The 21,227-nt window shown below is 43.8% G+C and overlaps 1 protein-coding gene across 1 annotated transcript in view; it reads left to right on the forward strand.

Annotated features, from left to right (window-relative positions):
• LOC144120007 (uncharacterized) overlaps positions 1–18,371 on the forward strand; it is a 35,098-nt gene extending 16,727 nt beyond the window's left edge. Inside the window, exons 2-6 of the mRNA XM_077652494.1 lie at positions 1,362–1,423; positions 11,734–11,791; positions 15,130–15,165; positions 17,959–18,082; positions 18,330–18,371. Coding sequence (XP_077508620.1) covers positions 1,362–1,423; positions 11,734–11,791; positions 15,130–15,165; positions 17,959–18,082; positions 18,330–18,371 — 322 coding nt within the window. The remainder of the gene's footprint in view (positions 1–1,361; positions 1,424–11,733; positions 11,792–15,129; positions 15,166–17,958; positions 18,083–18,329) is intronic.
• Positions 18,372–21,227: the final 2,856 nt, after the last annotated feature.

Raw genomic sequence — 21,227 nt, forward strand, 5'->3', positions numbered from 1 at the left:
CCATTCGTATTTGTTAACTTCTAGCAGAAAGGCATACACCGCTTATTTAAAATACGCGGGAACAGCGTGATAGCATTGTACCAGCAATGGCGCCATGCGCGCCTCCAGGCGCGAACATTCCAGCGAAAACGACCCCGACTGGCAGTTCCGACCGGCTCCCATAGACACTCATGCATTTGTTGGTTTACAGTTCGACTCCTGACCGATGCCTGACACAAGTTAACGACCAACAGTGCGGTTCTAGATAGACCGCATATTCGAACCCGGCCCCTCCGACGCTTGTGCGACAGTTTGGCGGCCCACAGCATGCGCAAAAAACGCCTCACCGGGCAAGATAATGTGTATCCTCTCGAGAAGTATATATAAGCCAAGCCAAGTTTTACGCTTGTGGGAGCAGTTCCTGTCTATTGATGTTACTTTCCGTCAGCATTTCCTGCGTGGCGACATCTCTCCCGCTCAGGTCCCGTCACGTGACATTACATTGGCGTAGATTTCTTGATGACAACGCGGATTCTTTGGGATTGTCTGCCTCCTGATGCTTATAACCAGTTTAGTCATTACTTCTGCTGTTGTCAACATTGATCAGTATTATGAGGTAAATCCGACTAACACACCTTTTGTAAGCCGAGCACAAGTGCATACATTTTTAATGTATTAATTGCATATTTTTATTGTATTTTATATTTATTGTATTTAACGTATATTTTTAGTATATTTTTAATGTCTTTATTGTATATTTTTAGAATATTTTTATATGTGTAACAAATATTCTAAGCGAACAGAAAATGTATTTTTGATGCATTTCCAAGAATGTTCAAGGTATTACTCCTAGCATGCTTAGGAAGTATTCGTACTGCAATTTAAGCATACGGACAAAAAATGTAAAATAAATACGAAATAATAATGTGTTCGAAATGCAGTTTTAGCACCGCCTTCTTTCGCTAGGATATGTTATTATGCACAGAGAATGTCTGTAAATACCATATATGTTGTACAACTATTCAAACAGCTATGCTCCGGGTCCCCTAGCAGAGCCCGCAAAAGGATTTGTCATGAAAAAGTACCCTTGAACGTATGTTCACTTGTAGCGATTGGAAGTGTATAATTAAAGTTCTGGCTTTGCTTATTTGGCTTATGCGTTTATATTTTGAAAAAAGTGGAGGATAAGCGGACGAAAAACAAGTCGGTGTTCATTGTTTCGTATTTAATCTTTCTGAGCGTCTCAACGCCTTGCCTGTTGCTTCAAAATCTTGACAAGAATCCATTATTAATGACGTATGGTATCGGTTGCAAGCCTTATATGAAACCCGGGACAGTTTTCATACTTGCTCTTACTCTTGTTTCCTTCTGACCTTTTTCAGGACATTAAAAAAGTATAAATCGCCCTCCCTTGCTCTACGACTGTTAACAAGGCTCAAAGATGGTGAGCTTCTTTCCATGTTCCAATTATCTTGTGCGTTATGCGTTCAAAGCATAGCTAGCGCGTTGTCGTGGGCAGGCATAGACAAATTGTCCGCGCGGAGGGCTCTTCAAAGTGCCCCACCTTTTTTTATTGTTCTCGTCGCACGTAGAAAGAGATGAAGAAATAATTATTTGAATGACCGCGATCGTAACTTCTTACTTATTTCATGGGGCTCACTTGTGTGCATGGCGATAGATAAATAATTCTCAAGTGTGCGCCCACTCACTGGGTCACGCCGCCCCGGCCCCCCTGAATACCATTTCCATCGGCCACAATCTGGCCCGGTCGCACCCCAATGTTCATGTTGCCAAGGTTATGCATAATATTTTCACGAAATATTAGCGTGCAAACAAGAAATGTTGATGCGTGGGCAGTTCCTCATTTTCGTACATTTTATAAATATCAGTCACTTACCCATAACCTCCCTACAATACTAAACAAATATAGACACACAGTGGGCTTGAACAAAAAACAATTACATTCCTGTTTTGTGCAGTTGTGATCCATTAATCTTTGTTTGTTGTTTCCGCGTATGTGCTTTTCAGTTGTTTTATTTTGGTTTCAGTTCATTACTGGTAGCGTTATGTGATTGACATCATTATTACCTGTCACAGTAACTGTTTTATTATCTCCCTATTACTGTCTACCTATGTACTATTCATCTATTATGTTTCTATTCTTTACGCTGCTGCCTTGTAATGGTCTCTTGGGCCTCGTCAAGCTTTTGTGTAGCTTTTAGCCCAAGAGACCATCCAGTTGTCTTCTTCTGGAAATAAAGATGTACTGTACATACATATTGGCAAGGTGCATCGCATTCTGAGTTGGCAGCAAGCACACGCTGTACGTTACCGCGCAGAGACATTACGACAGCGACGAAGTGACTTTCCGCACTCTCATAATCGAGGTGCGTAAGGCAAAGGGAGAAGAGAAACATTTATGACGCTCGCTGTAATCTTGCTGTAGATGTACCGAGGTGCGGAGGTCACAGCGGTGACGCTGTAGCGCAAACATCCGCAGACGGCGTCGATGTTAGGTTGATGCATTTCCTGAACCTTTTTGGAGGAAGTACACTCGATCGGAAGTTCTCTGGGGCGTTATCTTTATGTTCGCTGAGAAGGAGCAATAACATTTTTCAAAATGTTAAAATATAACGAGTATTTGTGTTCACTGAAACTGAGGAAATGTGTAAGCGGTGCCTATGCTTGTTCGAGCGTTCTGTTGCTTTTCCTTATATTTATAATGTCGGAGTTACGGGGAAATGCTGGGAATAGTGAAAATTCATTGAGGCGCGAACATGGTGCTAGAATGAAAGAACGCATGGGTGCAAGAGTGTTCGGGAGTCGGATCAGAAGCTTCCGAACAACAGGAATATGCGGAGCGGGGTCTATTCGTGTTCAATTCAACGTGTGTTAACACACCTCCTTGTTTTTGCCATGCACTCCTTTCCAGTGGAAAGCTGGATTCTCTAATCGACACGATGAGAGCACAAAACATTTATAACGCCGTTTGTATCCTGCGCCGCTTTTAGAAAAAATGTACTCGTGGTTTTAAGAAATAATCAACGTTACGGAGCAGTTTGCCGCGCTTCAGTATTTGAACCTATTTCCACTCTGTTATTTGCACTTCGCTCATATCTTACCGGAATTTATGGCAATGCTCAACAAAGAGACACAGAGACAAATTGTTCGACATATTTAGAATCTCCAGCATATGAATAGTCCGTTCTTTGTTTGAACCTGCAATTAATAGTATACCTGTTTCCTGGGTACAGAAAATACATCACTAATATTACGCACTTTGTTAACACCCTTCTGCAAGAACACAAAGACCTGGGCGAGAGCCTGACGGGGGACCCTTTAGTTGCGGAAGGTCTTTTTAGCGAATCTCCGGTCACTGACATTTTCGCTACGAATTCTTGTGCCAAGCTCGGCGCCCTATCATCCTTGGGATCAAGCAGTGAAAAACATCAGAAATCAAGCAATAATGGCTGGGTATTCTTTGTAATATTTCTCGTAACAACTAATTGTGCTTTTTCGATCCACTGATTCCGTCAAGCCTGTATAACTGCTGTTAGCATTTCTCCAAGATTCGATTGCACTAGATGTGATAGTACACATAAAATACAAACTGCCAGAAGCCACTAATGACCTCTTGAACATGAAAAATAATAATCTCTTGAACATGTACAGATTTGCAGGTACCTTTTCCTCACGAGTCATTTTTTCCACTGCATTCCTCCTAATGCTCCCATTCAGTGTTCGCTTCTATCCACAAATTATAAAAATATCTACGGCACTTGATGCTATCTACACTGCCTATTGAGCAGACAAGGGAAGGGAAAAGAGGTGCTCGTTAGGACATACGTTATGACGGAAGCCAACAGTCACCGAAACCAATGTGCATAGGGGGATGTTTTTGTTTTAAATTTGTTGCATTGTTCACTTGGAAAATAAAACAATGTTATTTTATGGCCTAAAGGCTGTTGATAAGAGAGCAGAAGGAAAAGCAACCATTTGCCGTCGGTGGCATCCGAACCCACGACCTCCGAATATCGCGTCCGGTGCTCTATCAACTGAGCTACGGCGACGGCTGTCCACTCTGCTGCTTTCGGGGTATTTATCTGTAGCGTAACCGAACCTTTAAAGTGGTCACCAGCTCCACCCTCGTTCATAACGGTGGACGTAGTACGTCCTGTAATGCCGCGAATGACGCATAGGAACTTGATCGAAAAATGAGGGTGGAAGGGGTGCGAGAACCTTCTTGTGATACCTTTGGCATCAAGAGCAACGAGGTCCTCGGGTTTGGAATTCCTCGAAGTTTAGAGCTCGCGGGTTGTGATCGCACTGTTAGAATGCGGTTGCTTGTTGTTCTGATTTTTAATCAATTATCTTTAAAATAGTTACCCTAATCATCTCCCACTGACAAACAACAAAAAGTGTATGTATTAAAATCTCCGCTATGCTGCTTGATTTCGGTGACCCTTGGCTTCCGTCATGTATGTCCCTTCTTTTCTGTTCTTATTTTCCCTTTTGTTGTCTGCTCAATAGCTAACGAGGCCCTCGAGTCTGGCAGTCTTGATGCCAAAGGCAGCTAAGAAGGTTCTTGCGCAGCTTCCGCCATCAAAGTCGACCACGTTCCCACGTGGAACACGGGGTAATTCAGGGCGTACTACGTCTGCCACAATGAACGATGGTGGCGCTGGTGAACACTATCATCTTTAGGTAACACTACACATAAATACCCCTAAAATTAGAAGATTGAACAGTCGTCACCGTAGCTCTTTAATAAAGCACCGGACGCGAAATTCGCTGGTCGTGGGTTCGGATCCCACAAGTGGCATGTGGTTGTTTTTCTTCTGGTTTCTGATTAACTTACTTCAAAATATTTACCCTGTTAAGCTCCCATTGATGACCACCGCAAATTATATGTATAAAGATACCCTATGCTGTTTTGTTTCACTGACTGTTGACTTCCGTAATCTATGTCATAACGAGGCCCTCTTTTCCCTCCCCTTGACTGCTTATTATGTTGGCAGGCAGTGCGACGATTGGCCGATTCTTCTAAATATTCATAAGTTCGTGCTCCTTAATGTAAGAAGATGATACGAACATCTCGTGGCACCCGATGAAGGCCTCCTATAAACAGCATCACTTAATTGCACTGAAGCAACAGTTCTTTTTAAGGAAAGGCCTCCAGCTCACGTAACCTGTGCAAAAACCTACTGGCTCATAACACACTCATATCGTTATTACTAAAATATGCTAATAATATTAGGTATCTTGCTAATAAATTAAAAAAATGTAGAAGCGATCTTTGTTGAATATAGACACACTGTCCTAAAATATTGCTCAGTGATGCCGGGAACGATAGTTATAATAATTGAGTAATTACTTATTAGCATCCAGCCCAGCGCCGCCACACCCAAAATTCTTGGCAAAAGGATTTTTGAACAGAAAAGAGTTTATGAACCCAATTTTTTCATATTATGTAAGATTTCAGTTTGACAATCAATATACCCAGAGACCACTCAACAGCAGTCTTGAGTACTTTTTTTTGCTATTAACGTTTTTGCTATCCTCAAAAGCGTTCTCCCATACGTTTCCTTAGTCTTAACTATTCGATGCGGTCGATGGAAACACGTTAACACAATGGTTTTGCTACACATCGGAAGAAAAAAACATTACCTTGAATATTACCATAAGACTATAATACAATTTTTAAAAATTCAGAATGTTCGTCCGAGAACGTTGGAGAATGTAGGAAATCTATACTGCTCCCACAGAAGCTTCGTAGTTAACGAAAAATTCGTCCTGGTGTGGCTTTGCATCCCGAGACGACCGATTTACCGTGCCACTCTCTCCACCAACTCAGCTAACCGGGACGACTAGCATTCTGTACTCCGCCTCGGGGCACTGTCCTAAACACGTTTACAATATCCACTCCAATATCTACTCCACAATTGCCCCAACATTTGATCAAAATCGGTACATATTAGTACAAACCGAGATAAACGGGCCTGGTCAGAATTTCTCTTTCAACTTATTCACGGTCAAGTAAACAGTGACCCTTTGAAGTACATCTCTTTTACACCACCAGAACAACCTGCCATAAACACCTGAACACACCCTACCGCTCGCGCACAGATGAATTTGCTAATTTGCTCTATATATTTTCTGGTTCCTTCAGTATTTACAGATTAAAACATCCTTCAGTCACCAACTGGCGAGCAGTAAGCAACTTAATAATTCTTGTTTAAATGAATTACACGCATCAGAGTTTTCATGATTTATAACAAAATTTTTATTTTCCGAGAAAGAAATATGACTGTTTAAATACACTTAGCTTCTTATTGTGTCATATTTCGCGAATTCCGCTTGTTTGTAACTACACAAGCATGAATCTTACTCGCTGTTTGAGTTCACTTCAAATCAACTTTCACTTGACATGTTTTAAATAGAATCTTGTATTTTTATTTTTTGTATTGTGCAACGGATCGCTTCGCGTCATGCGGCGAATTAGGCCGCGCATCGTAAAGAGAGGTAGAAGAATAGCTAGAAAACTTCTCCTCCTGGATCCCGCAGGTGCTCTTTTGAAAAAAGTGCTTCGCACATCCAGCAAGCGGTTGGTACTGTCTCGTGATCGACAAAAATAGGCGCATGTACCCATTCCCTGAACGTAGATAAATCTGATGTAACTTGGTGCATAAAGGTGGTATTGTGTGTGCAAATAATATTGCCGGCATGCTATGTGTACTGCAAATTATGATGGAACTTCTTCCCAGAGAACAAGGAATTTCACTAGTCGTTTGTAATAAAAGTCTTGATCACCTCTGCCTCGGAAGCTGCGTGTACAGTCCACCATGTAAGTAAATCGCTAATGTTTCTTTAACCCGGCTCATCGTCCCTTCGGCGCCCACTACCCGACTTCCCAATTACTGAGGCACAACTTTTCTGCTAGTCACACGCCACTGCTGAGGTCACAAACCTCAGTGGCCTGTTGCAACATTCTCATATTTCTAATAAAACGTAACGTCAGTGTAGCGCGCGTCGCTTTAGCTCATTGTTACCGCATTTTCGAACATCTGAGATAGTAACGCGGGCGTGCGGGATAGCAGCTGCGTCATAAGTATGTAGCAGCGACGAAAGGGTGCACTAGTAAGGAATAGTTCATTCGCTCTCCTCTCTGCCATTCCTTGCATCCGTTGGCGATTTGCAATACGTCGCTTTTAAACACCTCATCGCTGCGACTGCTTATTAATGCTTATGTCTCTTTAACCTTCAATATGTAGCTGTAAGTAGTTTTTATTACAGTGTTTCCCAACCTCGGTAACTAAAGAGTTCGTCCCTGTCGCCTCATGGTCTTTTATTGATAAAATTTCCTAAAGCAGCTCTCTTTCCTCTGCGCAACCTTGCAATAATTTGCGTACCCATTCCTTAACAGTGGTTGTGCGCCGACAACCCTCGTAAACAGAATGCGATTTACGCCATACTGACATTTAGCGCACTCCTTGAAAACCTAAAATGGACGACACAACCACATATGACAATCTGCAGAGCGCTAACACTCCTTAGATGTAAAGGTGCGGTCAGAAGTAACCTCAGTATGCAGCCGATCTGAGAACTCCACTCAACTGAACAACTCGCGCATTCAATGTTTTCTCAAACGTGAAAGCCTCACTGCAACACTAGTAGATGGTCTGCGGTGGACTGCATACGAAGCCAGCGAAAAACGCCTCTAAATTTTTTACTTCTTGTCGCGTTTTAACATTGGCAAGGCAGAAGACGCGTCTTATTATTTCGACTTCTACACTCACCGTCGCATCCTTGTGCTGAATGCGTAACTTAAGAAGGAGCTGCTCTCTTTCCGTCCGCACGACATTAGTATTTCCGCATCAGCAGTTCCCGTGTAAGCGAATCCCAAGCGGCCCAGCAGACTTCATGATTTGGGTACCAAGTTGTTGCAGAGCCTTCTAGGGCTAAAAAAAAGCTGACCTTAATCAGGAAATCTCCGTTGTTGACTACAGCCACCCATTGGTACTGGTGGAGCTATTCTTCAGGGTGTTGCCTAGTGAGCCATTAAGTTGGGCGGCACTCAAGGCTGCTACAGAACCGGATCTGGAACTGCAGGCCGAGTTATAGCCGATGACGAGGCATCCCGTACCCAGTAGTAATCGAGGCATCCGCTAGTAATGACCAGATAGTAATGACGAGGCATCCCGTAGCAATCCCCGCTCAGACGGCCGGCTTTGGAGACCAAGCCCGCTGCGGTGGCTCAGTGGTTAGGGCGCTCGGCTACTGATCCGGAGCACCCGGGTTCGAACCCGAACGCGGCGGCTGCGTTTCGATGGAGGCGAAACGCTAAGCCGCCTGTGTGCTGTGCGATGTCAGTGCACGTTAAAGATCCCCAGATTATTCCGGAGCCCTCCACGATGGCCCCTATTTCTTTTTTTTTCTCTCACTCACTCCTTTATCCCTTCCTTTGCGGCGTGATTCACGTGTCCGCCGAGATATGAGACAGATACTGCGCCATTTCTTCTCCGCTAAAACGAATTTTCATTTTCATTTCATTTTCTGGAGACGGCGGCTCCTTCGCAGTTTTTCTTCGGTGGCTTTCTTTATGCCCGCCTCCTGGGAACGGCTGCGGCTGCTTGAGCGACTGTCGGGGGTGACGGCGAGAAGTACATCTGGCACCCAGCACATCTACAAGATGTCACATGGTGGTGAGAGCACTGTGGATGATGGACAAGTCGACTGAAATGTTTCCTAACTGAACTCTGTATTGGGGCTCAGTAGTGTGGACAGACAGATGAGGAAATGGCGGTGGCGATAGCAATGAGCGGGCTCAGTGGGCGTCGAGGAGGAGATTTAACGCTGTTCGCGGCCTAGCTCAATTTCAAGCCCTCCAAAATTTTCAGATAAAGCGCAAAAAACGAGCACCACAATCTTGAACAATGGAGGAACAGTTGTGTGTAACTGCAATCATTCGAAATAACGGGTTAACTGCGATAAAAGGGTGATACAGCAGGAAGAAACAAATACGACACAGCGCTGCCAAGGGTCGTATGTACTTCTTGCTGCTTTCGTTTTTTTTTCCCGAAGTTAGCTCCTTAGAGTAATATGTTCCGTCAAGCCCGGAAAATCTTGTTTGATAATTCGAGATAAACGTGAGCATATCTGGCACTGCAAGGAACGCTATAAATCCGCGGACCACTAGCTTTGTGCCTGAACAAAGATAACATGCCTCAGCCGCAATATGATCGCGTATGGCACACTGTCTATAGAATTGGGATTGTTCAGACATCCTTGCCCCCGCTTACTGGGTTTACCATTGCCCTGGCCCGACAACATGTGGCTACAAATGGCGCTATCTTCACACTAGGACTGCTTCGACGGCGCCTCTCGTGAGCCTTGAGAGAGAAAAAGATGCCTGCGAGTTTTGGCCTCGGATGTTGGAAATACCATATATAGCTAGTGCTTCTGTGCAGACAGGGGTAGAGAAAAGAAGTGCTCGTTTTGACGTACGTGACGGAAGCCACTAGTGACCGAAAACAAGGAGCATAGGGGACATTTATTTCATTCATTTTTCTCTGTTGACTACTTCGAAATTAAGGGTTATCATTTTCTGGCTTAAAGGTATTAGAACAGAAAGCGTTAAGTTATGTAATCAGCGGTCATTACATTTCATAACTTAGCGATTTGGCGACTGCATGACGTTGCCCCATTTTAGCTGTTTTATACTCTTCGCCATTGGCGCCGATAATGATAACGTCACCATATAAATATACGAGGCGAACGCAGTTCAGTTTCTTCAGTCGAAGGCAAGTCCGCGGCCGAAACGTGAAGAAAAATACAGTGGTTTCTTCCGCACGTCTGTTAATTTTCTTTCAAGTATATATATATATATATATATATATATATATATATATATATATATATATATATATATATATATATATATATATATGTGTGTGTGTGTGTGTGTGTGTGTGTGTGTGTGTGTGTGTGTGTGTGTGTGTGTGTGTGTGTGTGTGTGTGTGTGTGTGTGTGTGTGTGTGCGTGCGTGCGTGCGTGAGTGCGTGCGTGCGTGCCAACTCCTTAAGAAGAGGAAGACGACCCCTGTAACCGCAGTCTTGAGAAAGGACAGGCTCTGTCCGAAACGTCGACTCAAAATAAATCTATGGCTAAGTGAAGCGTTTTCAACTTTGAATTTTTGCCTCTAGCAACCAAATACGTTTATCTTTCTATACTATATATATATATATATATATATATATATATATATATATATATATATATATATATATATATATATATATATATATATATATATATATGTGAAGGGAGCCAACAGTCACCGAAACCAAGGTGCATAGGGGAACGTTATTATTATTATTATTATTATTATTAATATTATTTTAAATGTGTTGTGCTTATCAGTGGGATAATATTACTTACATTATAAATCTCTTATATATATACATATATATATTATTTTTTTTCGAGGACTGTAGGCTCCCTTCATGAGTTTGTCAACCGGGCCCCTCATTTCCTTTACCTTGTCTATATATATATATATATATATATATATATATATATATATATGCTATTTTATTTCCTCCTGTTCGAACCTCTCGTTTCCGCCGAAGGAAGATTCCCCCAATAATAATTCTTGTCGGCGCCCCCTTTTTTTCCTTGCGGACAACTCACTCTATCCGCACCCGCGGTTTCTAATCTCCACTTTCTCCTTCTTTCCTTCTTTTTCTCCTCTTTTTCCATTTTTTCGTCGGTTCATTTGTCCACCGTCCTCTTTTCCCTCAGTCGAAAGAAGGAGTCTGGTTGCTCGCTGTTTATCCCATGCCGACCACCGCTGCTGCTCAAACTGGATTGCAGTCTTGAACCTGGCAGTATTCTCGCCGCGAAAGCATAAACACTATCGAGCTCCTACGGTGACGAGGACTCTCAAAAATGAAAGAAATGAACGCCTATGACCGCTGCACCAAGGTTGCTAATCTCCGGACGTATTAGGTCTGCAGGGTACATAATTCAGACATATGAAGTGTAAATCGTTTTTCGCCGATTTCTTCCAACGCTGAAGTTATAACTTATATTCTAAAAAAAAATTTAAATTTCTGTCCGGGTTGTTGAATGCAATATCACCAGTGCTAAAAAGCGCATAAAATCTGTGTTACTGGGTGTTCAAATGTGAGTTATTCCGGTTTCTTTATTTTACCTCCACCGTGAGATGTACGCGCAAGGACTCCAATCTTTTTGAGACATACTGAGGAGGAGGAATAGATAGGCCTTTGATTACGCGAACAGACAGCGGCATAGGCTCTTAATTTAGCTGAGAAGCAGCCATCTTTGGCAATAAATCTCCGTGTATGGCTCCGCCTTCTGCGATTCTGCTTTTTAATATTTTACACAAATGTTTTAATGCCCGGCTTATTCATTGCATCGGTGCTCCAACAAACAAATATTCGCATTTAGTTCCGTGTCGCCGATCAGCGTGGCGCTCCTGCTTTTTCTGCTCTTGGCGACTTTTCTCTACCTAACTCGCAATTTCTCGATTAAATACATATTATCGATTAAAATTTTGCTCCTGCACCATCAGTTGGTGGTCACTGCGGTGCGGTCTAGCATTGCCACATGTTAATGACCGTAATGGCAAATTGTGATCATTAACTAAATAATAGAAGTAAAGAAACGTTTTTGGAATCTTTTATATAAGTAATCTATGAACCAACAATCTGTTTCTTGTTTCTATTTCTTCAGGCCATGAAGACCGTGTTTCTCGCTTTGGTTTGCTTTTGCGGATTTCAGCAAGTGTACAGTGAGTACAGTTTCTTGCTGATTTCGCTGCTCAAAACGACGTAATAATGATGACCTAAATTATCTAAGATACTTAGTGCAGGTGTCTCAAAAGTAAGTCTGAGCTGGCGAGTGGAGGCAGACTTGCCCTGCGGTGTGCTCTGAGGTTGGATGCGCCTGTACACAAGCTGCGCACGCCATGGCGCACTGAGCAGTGCTATAACTTTGCTGTGGAGGTTAATATCGTCTCAGCGAAGGATCACATTTTTTCTCTTGAGACTCATGCTTAATTTTATTTTTGTGCCACCTATACATGAATGGTGCAACGTGGACTTCCGCGAGACCTGCAGAAGCAGTTCTCGGCGTTAGACCTTCAAGGAGAAATACACTATTAGCAACAAAAAACCATCTCGTTTTATAAAAGACTTTGTAATTATGACCTGTAATCGCCCCGGAGAATAAGCAGTTTCAAATAGATTCGCAGTATCAGTATACCCGATTTAACTGGTATAGAATATGCGGCAACTATCCGACGATGCCTTCAGTTTAATTGACACAAAAATAAGATACCAGCAAAAATTTTTACCTATTTATTTTAGTAGCGTAGGACACAAATATTAGTAGGACACAAATATTGTTCTGAAGGAAACGTCCAAATAACTGCCCGAAATTCAGCAAACACATTGATAGGTACAACGCTACACGTAATTCTAAACGTAGGTGCGCGAGCTAAGTAGAAAATTTAGAAGCGCAAAGTTACGAGGTCATCAAAACTTTAAAAAACTTACTACGTGCATCATGATATGTAAGAGGTTGAAAGTCCACATTGTAGAAAAGATGAAAAACAAATAATACGTCACTGGCAGAGCATACATACAGGATAGGATAACATAAACTGCAAATGACTAGGCAGTGAAACAAGAAAATGACAATAACATGTAAGAAATTCATCCACTGCGATGCACCCAGAACATTTCGATTTTGCGCGTTCAGTAGTCAACCAGGCACACAAAGAGGATTATCATTACGGGAAGGTGGACACGGTACGAGGACTGGTACCTTGACAGCCTACGTAACTGGAGAAAGTAGCAGTATTGAGCGTACAGACACATCAATTTAATGGACCACGTTAAAATGATACTACTGCTAAAGAAAGCTACAAATGCGTGTTAGACCGTTGTCATTTATTCTACCATACGACTGTCTTGATCGTAGTGTTATGTGTCCGCTGTTGGCCTCTTCATGCGCTTCCGCTGTCGCGCCTCTACTGGCATGCCTCTACAGTAGCAATCGTCGTCCTCACATCTGATTATTTCTCTCTGAGCGCAAATCTCCGCTACTGCTACGACAATTGTCAAACCCACTGCTTAACTTAAGCGCATTTTTATCAGCCCCTTCTCCTCAGCCAACAGCAGTCCATATATTTAAATACGTTCATTTGTTTTTTTGCAGAGCTACCTCCACATTTCAAGGCAAAAATGCAACTAGAGCACACAGTGAAAGGAATCAAGGAATGACACCCGCTAAGCAGATTGCATATAAATGCGCTCCCACTACATTTTTATGAACTAATATTACTCCGTACCACTAGAATTAAAAAAAAAGTGTGTTGGCTTCCAGAAAGCCAGTCTGTACGTAATTCAGATGTTTCACAAAACATCAGTGGTAGAAATGTGTAAAAATTTTGCGCAGGCTATATACCTTTTCTTCGCTGCACAAAGCACACTATCCCAACACTGCGAACACAGAGTGTGTAGTTGTAGGCCATCTGATAGTCGAAAATGCATATCCTTTGTGGTTTAAAAGAAACTCGTACTACACACATTGCGCTGCGGCAGCTTTGTCTTGCAAATCTAAGACGAACCTTCTACTTCTTATTAGATCATGCTGCAGTTTTCTGATGTAGAACGAAAAATCGAAAGAATAGTACACTAAGATATTGGTCTGTGAAAACGCTGTCGCATGCCCCGTTAGAATATAGCGAAGGAGAAGCAAACCGAGGACAGGGAAATGTATATTATCATAACAATATTTCTGCCTGAAAAAAAGCTTGTGATATTCTTGTCAATCATTCGGTCAGCGCCAACAAGATATTTTTCGCTTTATTTGATTACTGCTCATTGCCACGCAATGCGCTCCTCGGTCTTCACTCGAAGCGGAAATAGTCCTAACGGTATATGACTCAGCTTGTATCGTATGAAACGCGAGTCGCTGTAAACGCCAGCGAGGACACCTCAAACAATGCAAGTATCCACATGACACTTATTCATGAATATCAATGAACGGATGTCATCGCATCATCTTCCGCGAAGAAAAAACTCTGAATAGAGGCCTGTACGCGCGTGAAACTTCGGCTGCCCATGCGTGGATGCGACGGATATTCACCCCTGTTTTCATAACGACACATGCGCTCAGGTATAATTTCAAGGTTGCGCAGATCGCGAACGCGGTTTGCGCTCAAAACATTTTTGATAGTTTAACCCTTGGTACACTGGAATAAGTAGTACCCTTCATGTGAGCGCCAACTTCGGGAACACATCAGAGACAGAGAAGCACGCCACCTTCATCAGTGACGCGTCCACAGAACAAGGTCAGCTCTGGCTAACACTCACATAAATGACAGCACAATGTGTATCAGTTACTAGTATGCAAGACACGCTCTTAATTCGCAAAATAAATCAGATTATTATTCGTATTCTACAAATTTCACGCATAAGCAGTGGCCACATGATCGCTCTTACTTTCCATCTAATGCTCGTTGCGAGAAAAGTTTCTCTGTACTGGCACCGCGTGCGATAACGAGCTATCATATGCGTCGAGCCTTCTCTGAAGCTACTTCTGTACTCAAATAAACTGCGAGCTGCACTTTGGAAGAGTAAAAGAAATGCAATTGTTTTCTTCCCAATATTCTTATTATGTTTATTCTCATACGCACAGTGAAAATAGGTCTTTATTACAGAATATTCAGGAATTCGTTGCGGTTTTTATCTCCTTTCACAACACGCTTCGTCAGCATAATGAAAAGACATAAAATACTTTTGGGGTTGGAAAATGTCTGTAAGTCTAGCTTTGAACAAAAAGGTACAACATGATGACACGTTGAAATGCCTTAATACGAGCAAGTGAAATAGTGACTGTTTTTCTTTCAGCATAACTGATCTTGCCTTTCGAAGTGAAGGCCTGATGAATGAATGCCGTAATAAAATCATACACGGGAAGCTTATTATCAATTTTAAGTATCATTCCGACCGTCAAACTGCTGTGAAAATTCTCCGCATGGGCCTCTCCGCCACTAGAGCACTTCCAGACTGCATCTGTTATGGTTTTATTCAAAATTATGTTTTCTTTCTTCCATTTTAGACTCTGTTTTACGCATTCAAGACAGTTCATCCAAAGGTGAGCGTTTATGAATAATGACGCAAAGTATTTGGTGACTCACACCTACCAGACATTTATGTTAGTTTCAAGAGCGTTAGCTCTTACTCATCACGTTTTGAGATTTCGTGGAATCTGCTACCACCCTTGATTACAGCGCCATCTTTTGCAACAACTACTCATCCCGTTTAGAGATTTGGTGCGGTCTCCTATCACCCTGACATCAATGCGCCATCTACATTAGCATTGTAGAAAAAACCACCTGCTGCGTGGCAATGATTACGTCACGGTCCAATATGATGGAATTATGTGAGTATGACCTCAAGGGACGAAATGTCGGCACTGTTTCGGTTCCTCGAATCCAAGACGGCGGCCATTAAAATTGATTGTGCCCTCTCATCCCTTCCCCCTCACCGAAAAAATATCCCACAACGGATAGGAAAACTGTCCCTTTGCGAGACCGCTGTTCATATATTCTTTCGTTCCGCTAAATATAATCCGACAACAACGGGCACCCATTCGGGGACTGTTGTATACCGATTTTGGTAGGCAAATAAAACCCTATGGTTCGTGGTACAGAAATAAAACCACAAATAAATAATAGGTAAACATTGTATACATGCAATTACTAATTGAAGCGTTACTAGATCGCAACGCATGCCGAATTATAGGCCAACATTGACCCCCAAACGAAGGAAATTTCATTTGGAACGTATCTTGAGGGGGCGAAACTCGGCAACGGGTAGACGTGCACCGTAATTTCTTTGATAGATGGCGCATGGCGGTGATCGTTTCGCTAGGCGGCGTGCGCGTACGCGTAGCCGAGCATGGTGGCACACCATCCCGTTTTGAAGGTTATTGCATTCTCTGCTTTTTTTTCTTCTTCTTCTCCTTATTAAGCATGGCACAGACCCACGCAGGGGGATTGGCCAAGGTTCAGTGTATAGTCCCAACGAGGTATCCTGGTTTTTTTGCAGCGCGCTCTTCTTCACTTTCTTCATCTAGTAAACCAAACACCTAGCGCTCGTTACTCCAACGTCTTCCAGCCGGTGGAGGCCTTTTTTGTTCTGAACTTTTAGTGGGCAGTTTATTTTCAGCTGAAATACTGGTGAAGCTGAAGGTGAACACCACGGGGTGATCCATGTGCATCAACGCATTATTCGAAAAAGCAAAACGCGCAAGCCAAACTGAGGTGTCTATACTTCTTTAGAGCCACTACCTAGCGCGATACGTTCTGTATTCACACATATGTCTTTAATTCATGTCTTGGTTTCTTGCCGCTGATTTTCTGTGTAAGCGCTTATTGCTTGTTCCTGAAGTTTTCTGCGTCTTACTCTGTGACACCATCTGCCACGCTTACCTTCTCCTGAAACCGAGCCTGTTGCCGTCGGGACCCCCGGTCACCTCGTTCTTCGCATTAGATTCTCTGCCCGTTTCTTGTTCCTTTCAACTGGGATGCAAAAAATTATATTTGTTCTCTCAGCAATTCTTCTCTTTATGTATCACAAGTTACACCCATCATTTTCTTTTCAACTGCTCTCTGAGGTGTCCTGAACATATTTTAGGTTTTTCCTTAGCCTCTAAATTTCTACCCATTAAGAGAATGCTGCTAAAATACGGTTTTTGATACCTTCGACTTCATACATACTGCTAATGCATTATTCTTCGCAAACGAGAGCCTGGACAATTGCAGCCATCCGGTTACTACACTCTTAGTAAGGGAGGAAGTTCTTAGGCAGATAGTGACCGATCAGGTAACTCCTTGCCGTAAATGGAAGCGAATCAAGTTTAATGCTTCCCTTCTATACTAAAATGTTTTACCTTTCCGAGGGTATTAAAGTTGGTAGCTAATGGGGGCTTAACGTACCGAAAGCAACTCAGGCTATGAAGAACGCGGTAGTGAAGGGCTCCGGAAGTTTCGACCACCAAGGATTCTTTAACGTGCACTGAAATCGCACAGTGCACGGGCCTCTAGCATTTTGCCGCGATTGAAATGCGACCACCGCGGTCGGCCTCGAAGCAGCGTCTTTTAGGTCAGCATCCAAGCGCTATAACGACTAAGCCACCCTGGTGGCCGAGGGTATTAAAGATTATATTCTTTCTCATTGTTTTTAGACAAAATGATCTGCATTGCCTGTCCAGGTCTTAGACCTTGTTATAGTATATAGCAGGAGTATTAGCGCACTCTTGAGGCTAAGAACTAAAGAGCGGTGAGTTTAAGGAGTCGTCCTTATCTGACTGCCCGCACTACGTTGTGGAAGAGCGCGGCTGGCTTTTAATCTGCAAAAAAATTCTTGAACAGCGTCAAGGATGCGCCACATTAAGCATCAAGCTGCCTCTCCGGCTTCATTGGCTCGTTACTCCTTGTCTTCTTCTGAACTGCTTTGAGCAGATAAGGTGACTCGAGCAGGAACGACGATACTGTAACGCAGTGGCAAGATAATAAACAGAGGACATCAGCGCAGTTGTGTCCACTTCTCCTTGCCCGTCGCCCACCAGCGCCGCTTTTGTCTGTGTAATTACGAACCAGATCGCCTAGCAATATACCTTGATGACATTATGACCGGATAAAATAAGCTTTAATGACTGCGGGCCTACCACAAGCGCTCCGTCCTGCGGCACTGCCTACTTTGTCGTCGCCTGCTCCATAACATTACCCGGCACTATAGAATGATCGTCACAATCGATTTCCGATAATATAAGGGTTGAGATTACAGTAGCTACGACGGGAAGTGGATAAAAAAGAATGGGAGGATTGCCACACGATGAATGACGGAACCTGATTGATCCTTGTCACCGGCACTCGATGGCCAGAAGTCGCCAAGAGTTCATAGATCCGCCGAGCAGCATGGCCAGGGGCGGGGATGCCGTCTTGTATGGCGTCGGGGCGTCCTCGTGGCAGTCCTTCGTCGTGAGGTCGTCTGGTCGTGTCATCGGGGTGATGTCTTCGTTTCGTTGTCATGCCGACTAATCGGAGCACCGCCCTGAGTTGTCGCCTGCCTCAGTCCCGTTCTTTTTTGCGGTTTTGCTCTTCATGATGTCATACCAACTGGCCTACACCACAGTCCTTCTAACCTAGGATTGCGGCTGGGTCAGGTCGCGTCAGGCTGGACTGATGCGGAGCCGGGTGTTGGAATCGAGGACCCCGTAGTTTGCGACAAAGGCACGCGGCTTTAATGTTCCAGGGCCAGGACGAGGACAACGTCGGCATTGCCGCCAAGATGTAACGCAGTAGCAAAGCGATGAGCACAGGAGCACTAGAGGGCATGATGACATATGGCTGAATAAGGCTGTTTATTTAAGCTACACATAGCTACACTTCATGCAAGCACATGTAGACGAGTGGAAGGCGGGGCTCAAACCTTGACGTGAAGGCATTGCACTCGCCTCTACGAGCGCCAGCCAACAGAGTGATATTGAACGTCGTCGTCCTCGGGAGCAGACGACAACGTCTGAAATTTTGGGCCGTTCCGTGATGCTATAAAATGAAGTGAATAAATGTATATTGCCAAATAGTTTCACGTGGTGTTCATTACGGCATAAAAAGGCAGAGAAAACATTTTCCCTCTTAGAAAGGGCGCACCCCACCTACTTGCATCGTGTGCTCAGAGGATGCAAGAAGCAGATCTGCGCAATCACCCCTAAATTTCTCACTGCGAGTTCGTCGCCGTATAAAGAGCGCGACGTTGAGTTTCTGAGTTGAAGCACGAAGCATCTCTACTTCGATACAAAACCAGGGGAAAGGCGATCTATACCGCGTTAAAAAGAGCGCGCCGCGGCATAATTGGTCTACTTTTTACGGCTGCTTGAGGTCAGCCTGCGTGCTCACCGACCGCTTTGAGTCGCCGCCGTATTCATACGCAGACGTAGAAGGCCCTCCTCTAGGCGTAAAATGCTTCGCAATGACATACTTAGCCACATAAATGGCCATGTACGCAAAATTCCTACAGTTGTTTACGTGGGTGACTCGGCGCCGAGGATACTGTCGGAAGGAACACGGCTGATCGAAATGTTAATTAGCATTCAGCAGTCTGAAATGCGCACTTCTAGTCGTGTAACCGATTTATTGTTGACAAAGGTTGCGCTGTTCACGACGCGCGAGTGCACCGCCACATAGCTGCCTCCTCAAGAGGGACGAAAATTTGCATACTTATGTGGCTGCGCTGCAACCGTTCGCTGAAGAAAGGAAGGACAAGGGAAAAAAAACTTTATTGTAAGGTGAGCACTAAGGACCGTTAGCGGCATTCGCAGCCAGAAAACGGATTCGTTATATTGAAATACCAGCGTTCTTTTTTCATTTCCTACCCTACACCCCAAAATAAGTGGTGTAGAAAGTGTAGGTCTCATGGTACACTGCGTTCGTGTAGGTAGGCGCTCGTGTAAGTACGCGGCGCTACACTTTTTCAACAAGGGCAAAATAAAGGGAACCATGCTACACTGGTTACTCTAGGGGATCCAGTGTAATTAGAAAAAATTACCCATGCGGCTGCGGGCCTAGAGCGCGCACTCGTTGCTGTGCCATTGCCATCTCCGTCCTTTGGTCCTTAATATGTAGCATACGAGCTTGTGGGGTCTGCCTAGATTTTGTGCCATAAAATTTGTCTTCCTGTACTACCGAGAATGCACTTTGGCTGTGCTGTCGTAGCTGAGTGCTATCCGAGAAGGATAGCGACTTTAAATTTGGAAGTTGCCTTATTACTAACGCACTAGTCTCTACCTGTATATGGCCCCACTCAATTCGGTCGAGTGCACGCTACGTGTCCAGATCCCCAACACTATTGGGGCCACGTACGGCATTCTATAACCCCTTCAGTGCCTTTTAAGCGTTGTTTTGGCTTAGTCCTAGTCGAACTCAAGGAGAAGAAATGGGCTTGTGCAGGGCATGTTATTCGAGGGCAAGATAACCGCTGGTCCTTAAAGATGACGGAGTCGATTCCAAGAGAAAGCAAGCGTAGCACGGGGCGGCAGAAAGTTAGGTGGGTGGATGAGAATAAAAAGTTCGCGGGAATACGGTGGGCGCAGCTCGCGAAGTACCGGGTTAGTTGGAGAGACATGGGAGAGGCCTCTGCCCAGCAGTGGGCGTATTCAGCCTGATGATGATGATGAGGAGGAGGAGGCGGAGGAGGAGGAATATATGAATTCAAGAGAAGGTGCAACTACTCTATTACGAGCCCCACAGCTGACTAAAGGTTCGTCATTCCTTTTGCACATATAATAATGCCGAGTACCCTCCTGGACATTACAGTTCTACAGAGTGGGTTTAAGCGTGAGTTTAGTTCACAACTTTTACTCTAACTTTCAGAGAGTTTAGGAAATTATGCAACAAGCGTAAACGTCTTTCTAATCATGTTACTAAAGTCAGCTACTTTCCTCTAGTCAGTTCTTTTCATATGCTATTCAGCTGCATCGAAGAGTTACTTGTTGCATAGAGGGAACAGTTGCTTTTTTGTGGAACCAAACAAAATGGTGTGGTATACCGGCAGCGAAAAACCTTCTGAGGGCACCTAAGTCTGCTTACGTGGATGAGTGCGAAAGCATTTGTTTTGAGGAAAAGAAACCTTTTAAAGGAAAGGAAAGGGCGCAGTATCTCTCAGATCTCGGCATCTCGGTGGGCACCTCTACCCTGCACTAAACTTTTTTGAGACCCATTCTGTGACACATGACTCGTCACTTTCTTGACCCACTAGGTGACTCATTACTTCAGACCCATGACTCAATTACAATAAATGACATGAGCATGACAACGATCTGGCACTATTCAGGTACCAATTGTCACCCATGGCTGGGCACTTTTTGTGACTGTGACCCAGCGCTTTTTGTTGCCTATTTTGTGTCCATGACCAATGATCATGATTCATGACTTTGATGACCACGACTCAATTTTTTGCTCGGCCAATGACTCCGGTCATGACCACAATGATTACGACTCCCGTCATGACTGATGACCTTGGACTCATGATTCAATCACAATGACTCACAGGACCATGGAAACCATCTGACGCTCTATTTAGATGCCATATGTCATGCACATTAAATCATGACTGCTGTACGCTCGCTGATGACGTCCTATCATGCGACGCATT

The sequence above is a fragment of the Amblyomma americanum genome, chromosome 2 (assembly GCF_052857255.1).
Source record: "Amblyomma americanum isolate KBUSLIRL-KWMA chromosome 2, ASM5285725v1, whole genome shotgun sequence".
Taxonomy (NCBI): Eukaryota; Metazoa; Arthropoda; class Arachnida; order Ixodida; family Ixodidae; genus Amblyomma; species Amblyomma americanum.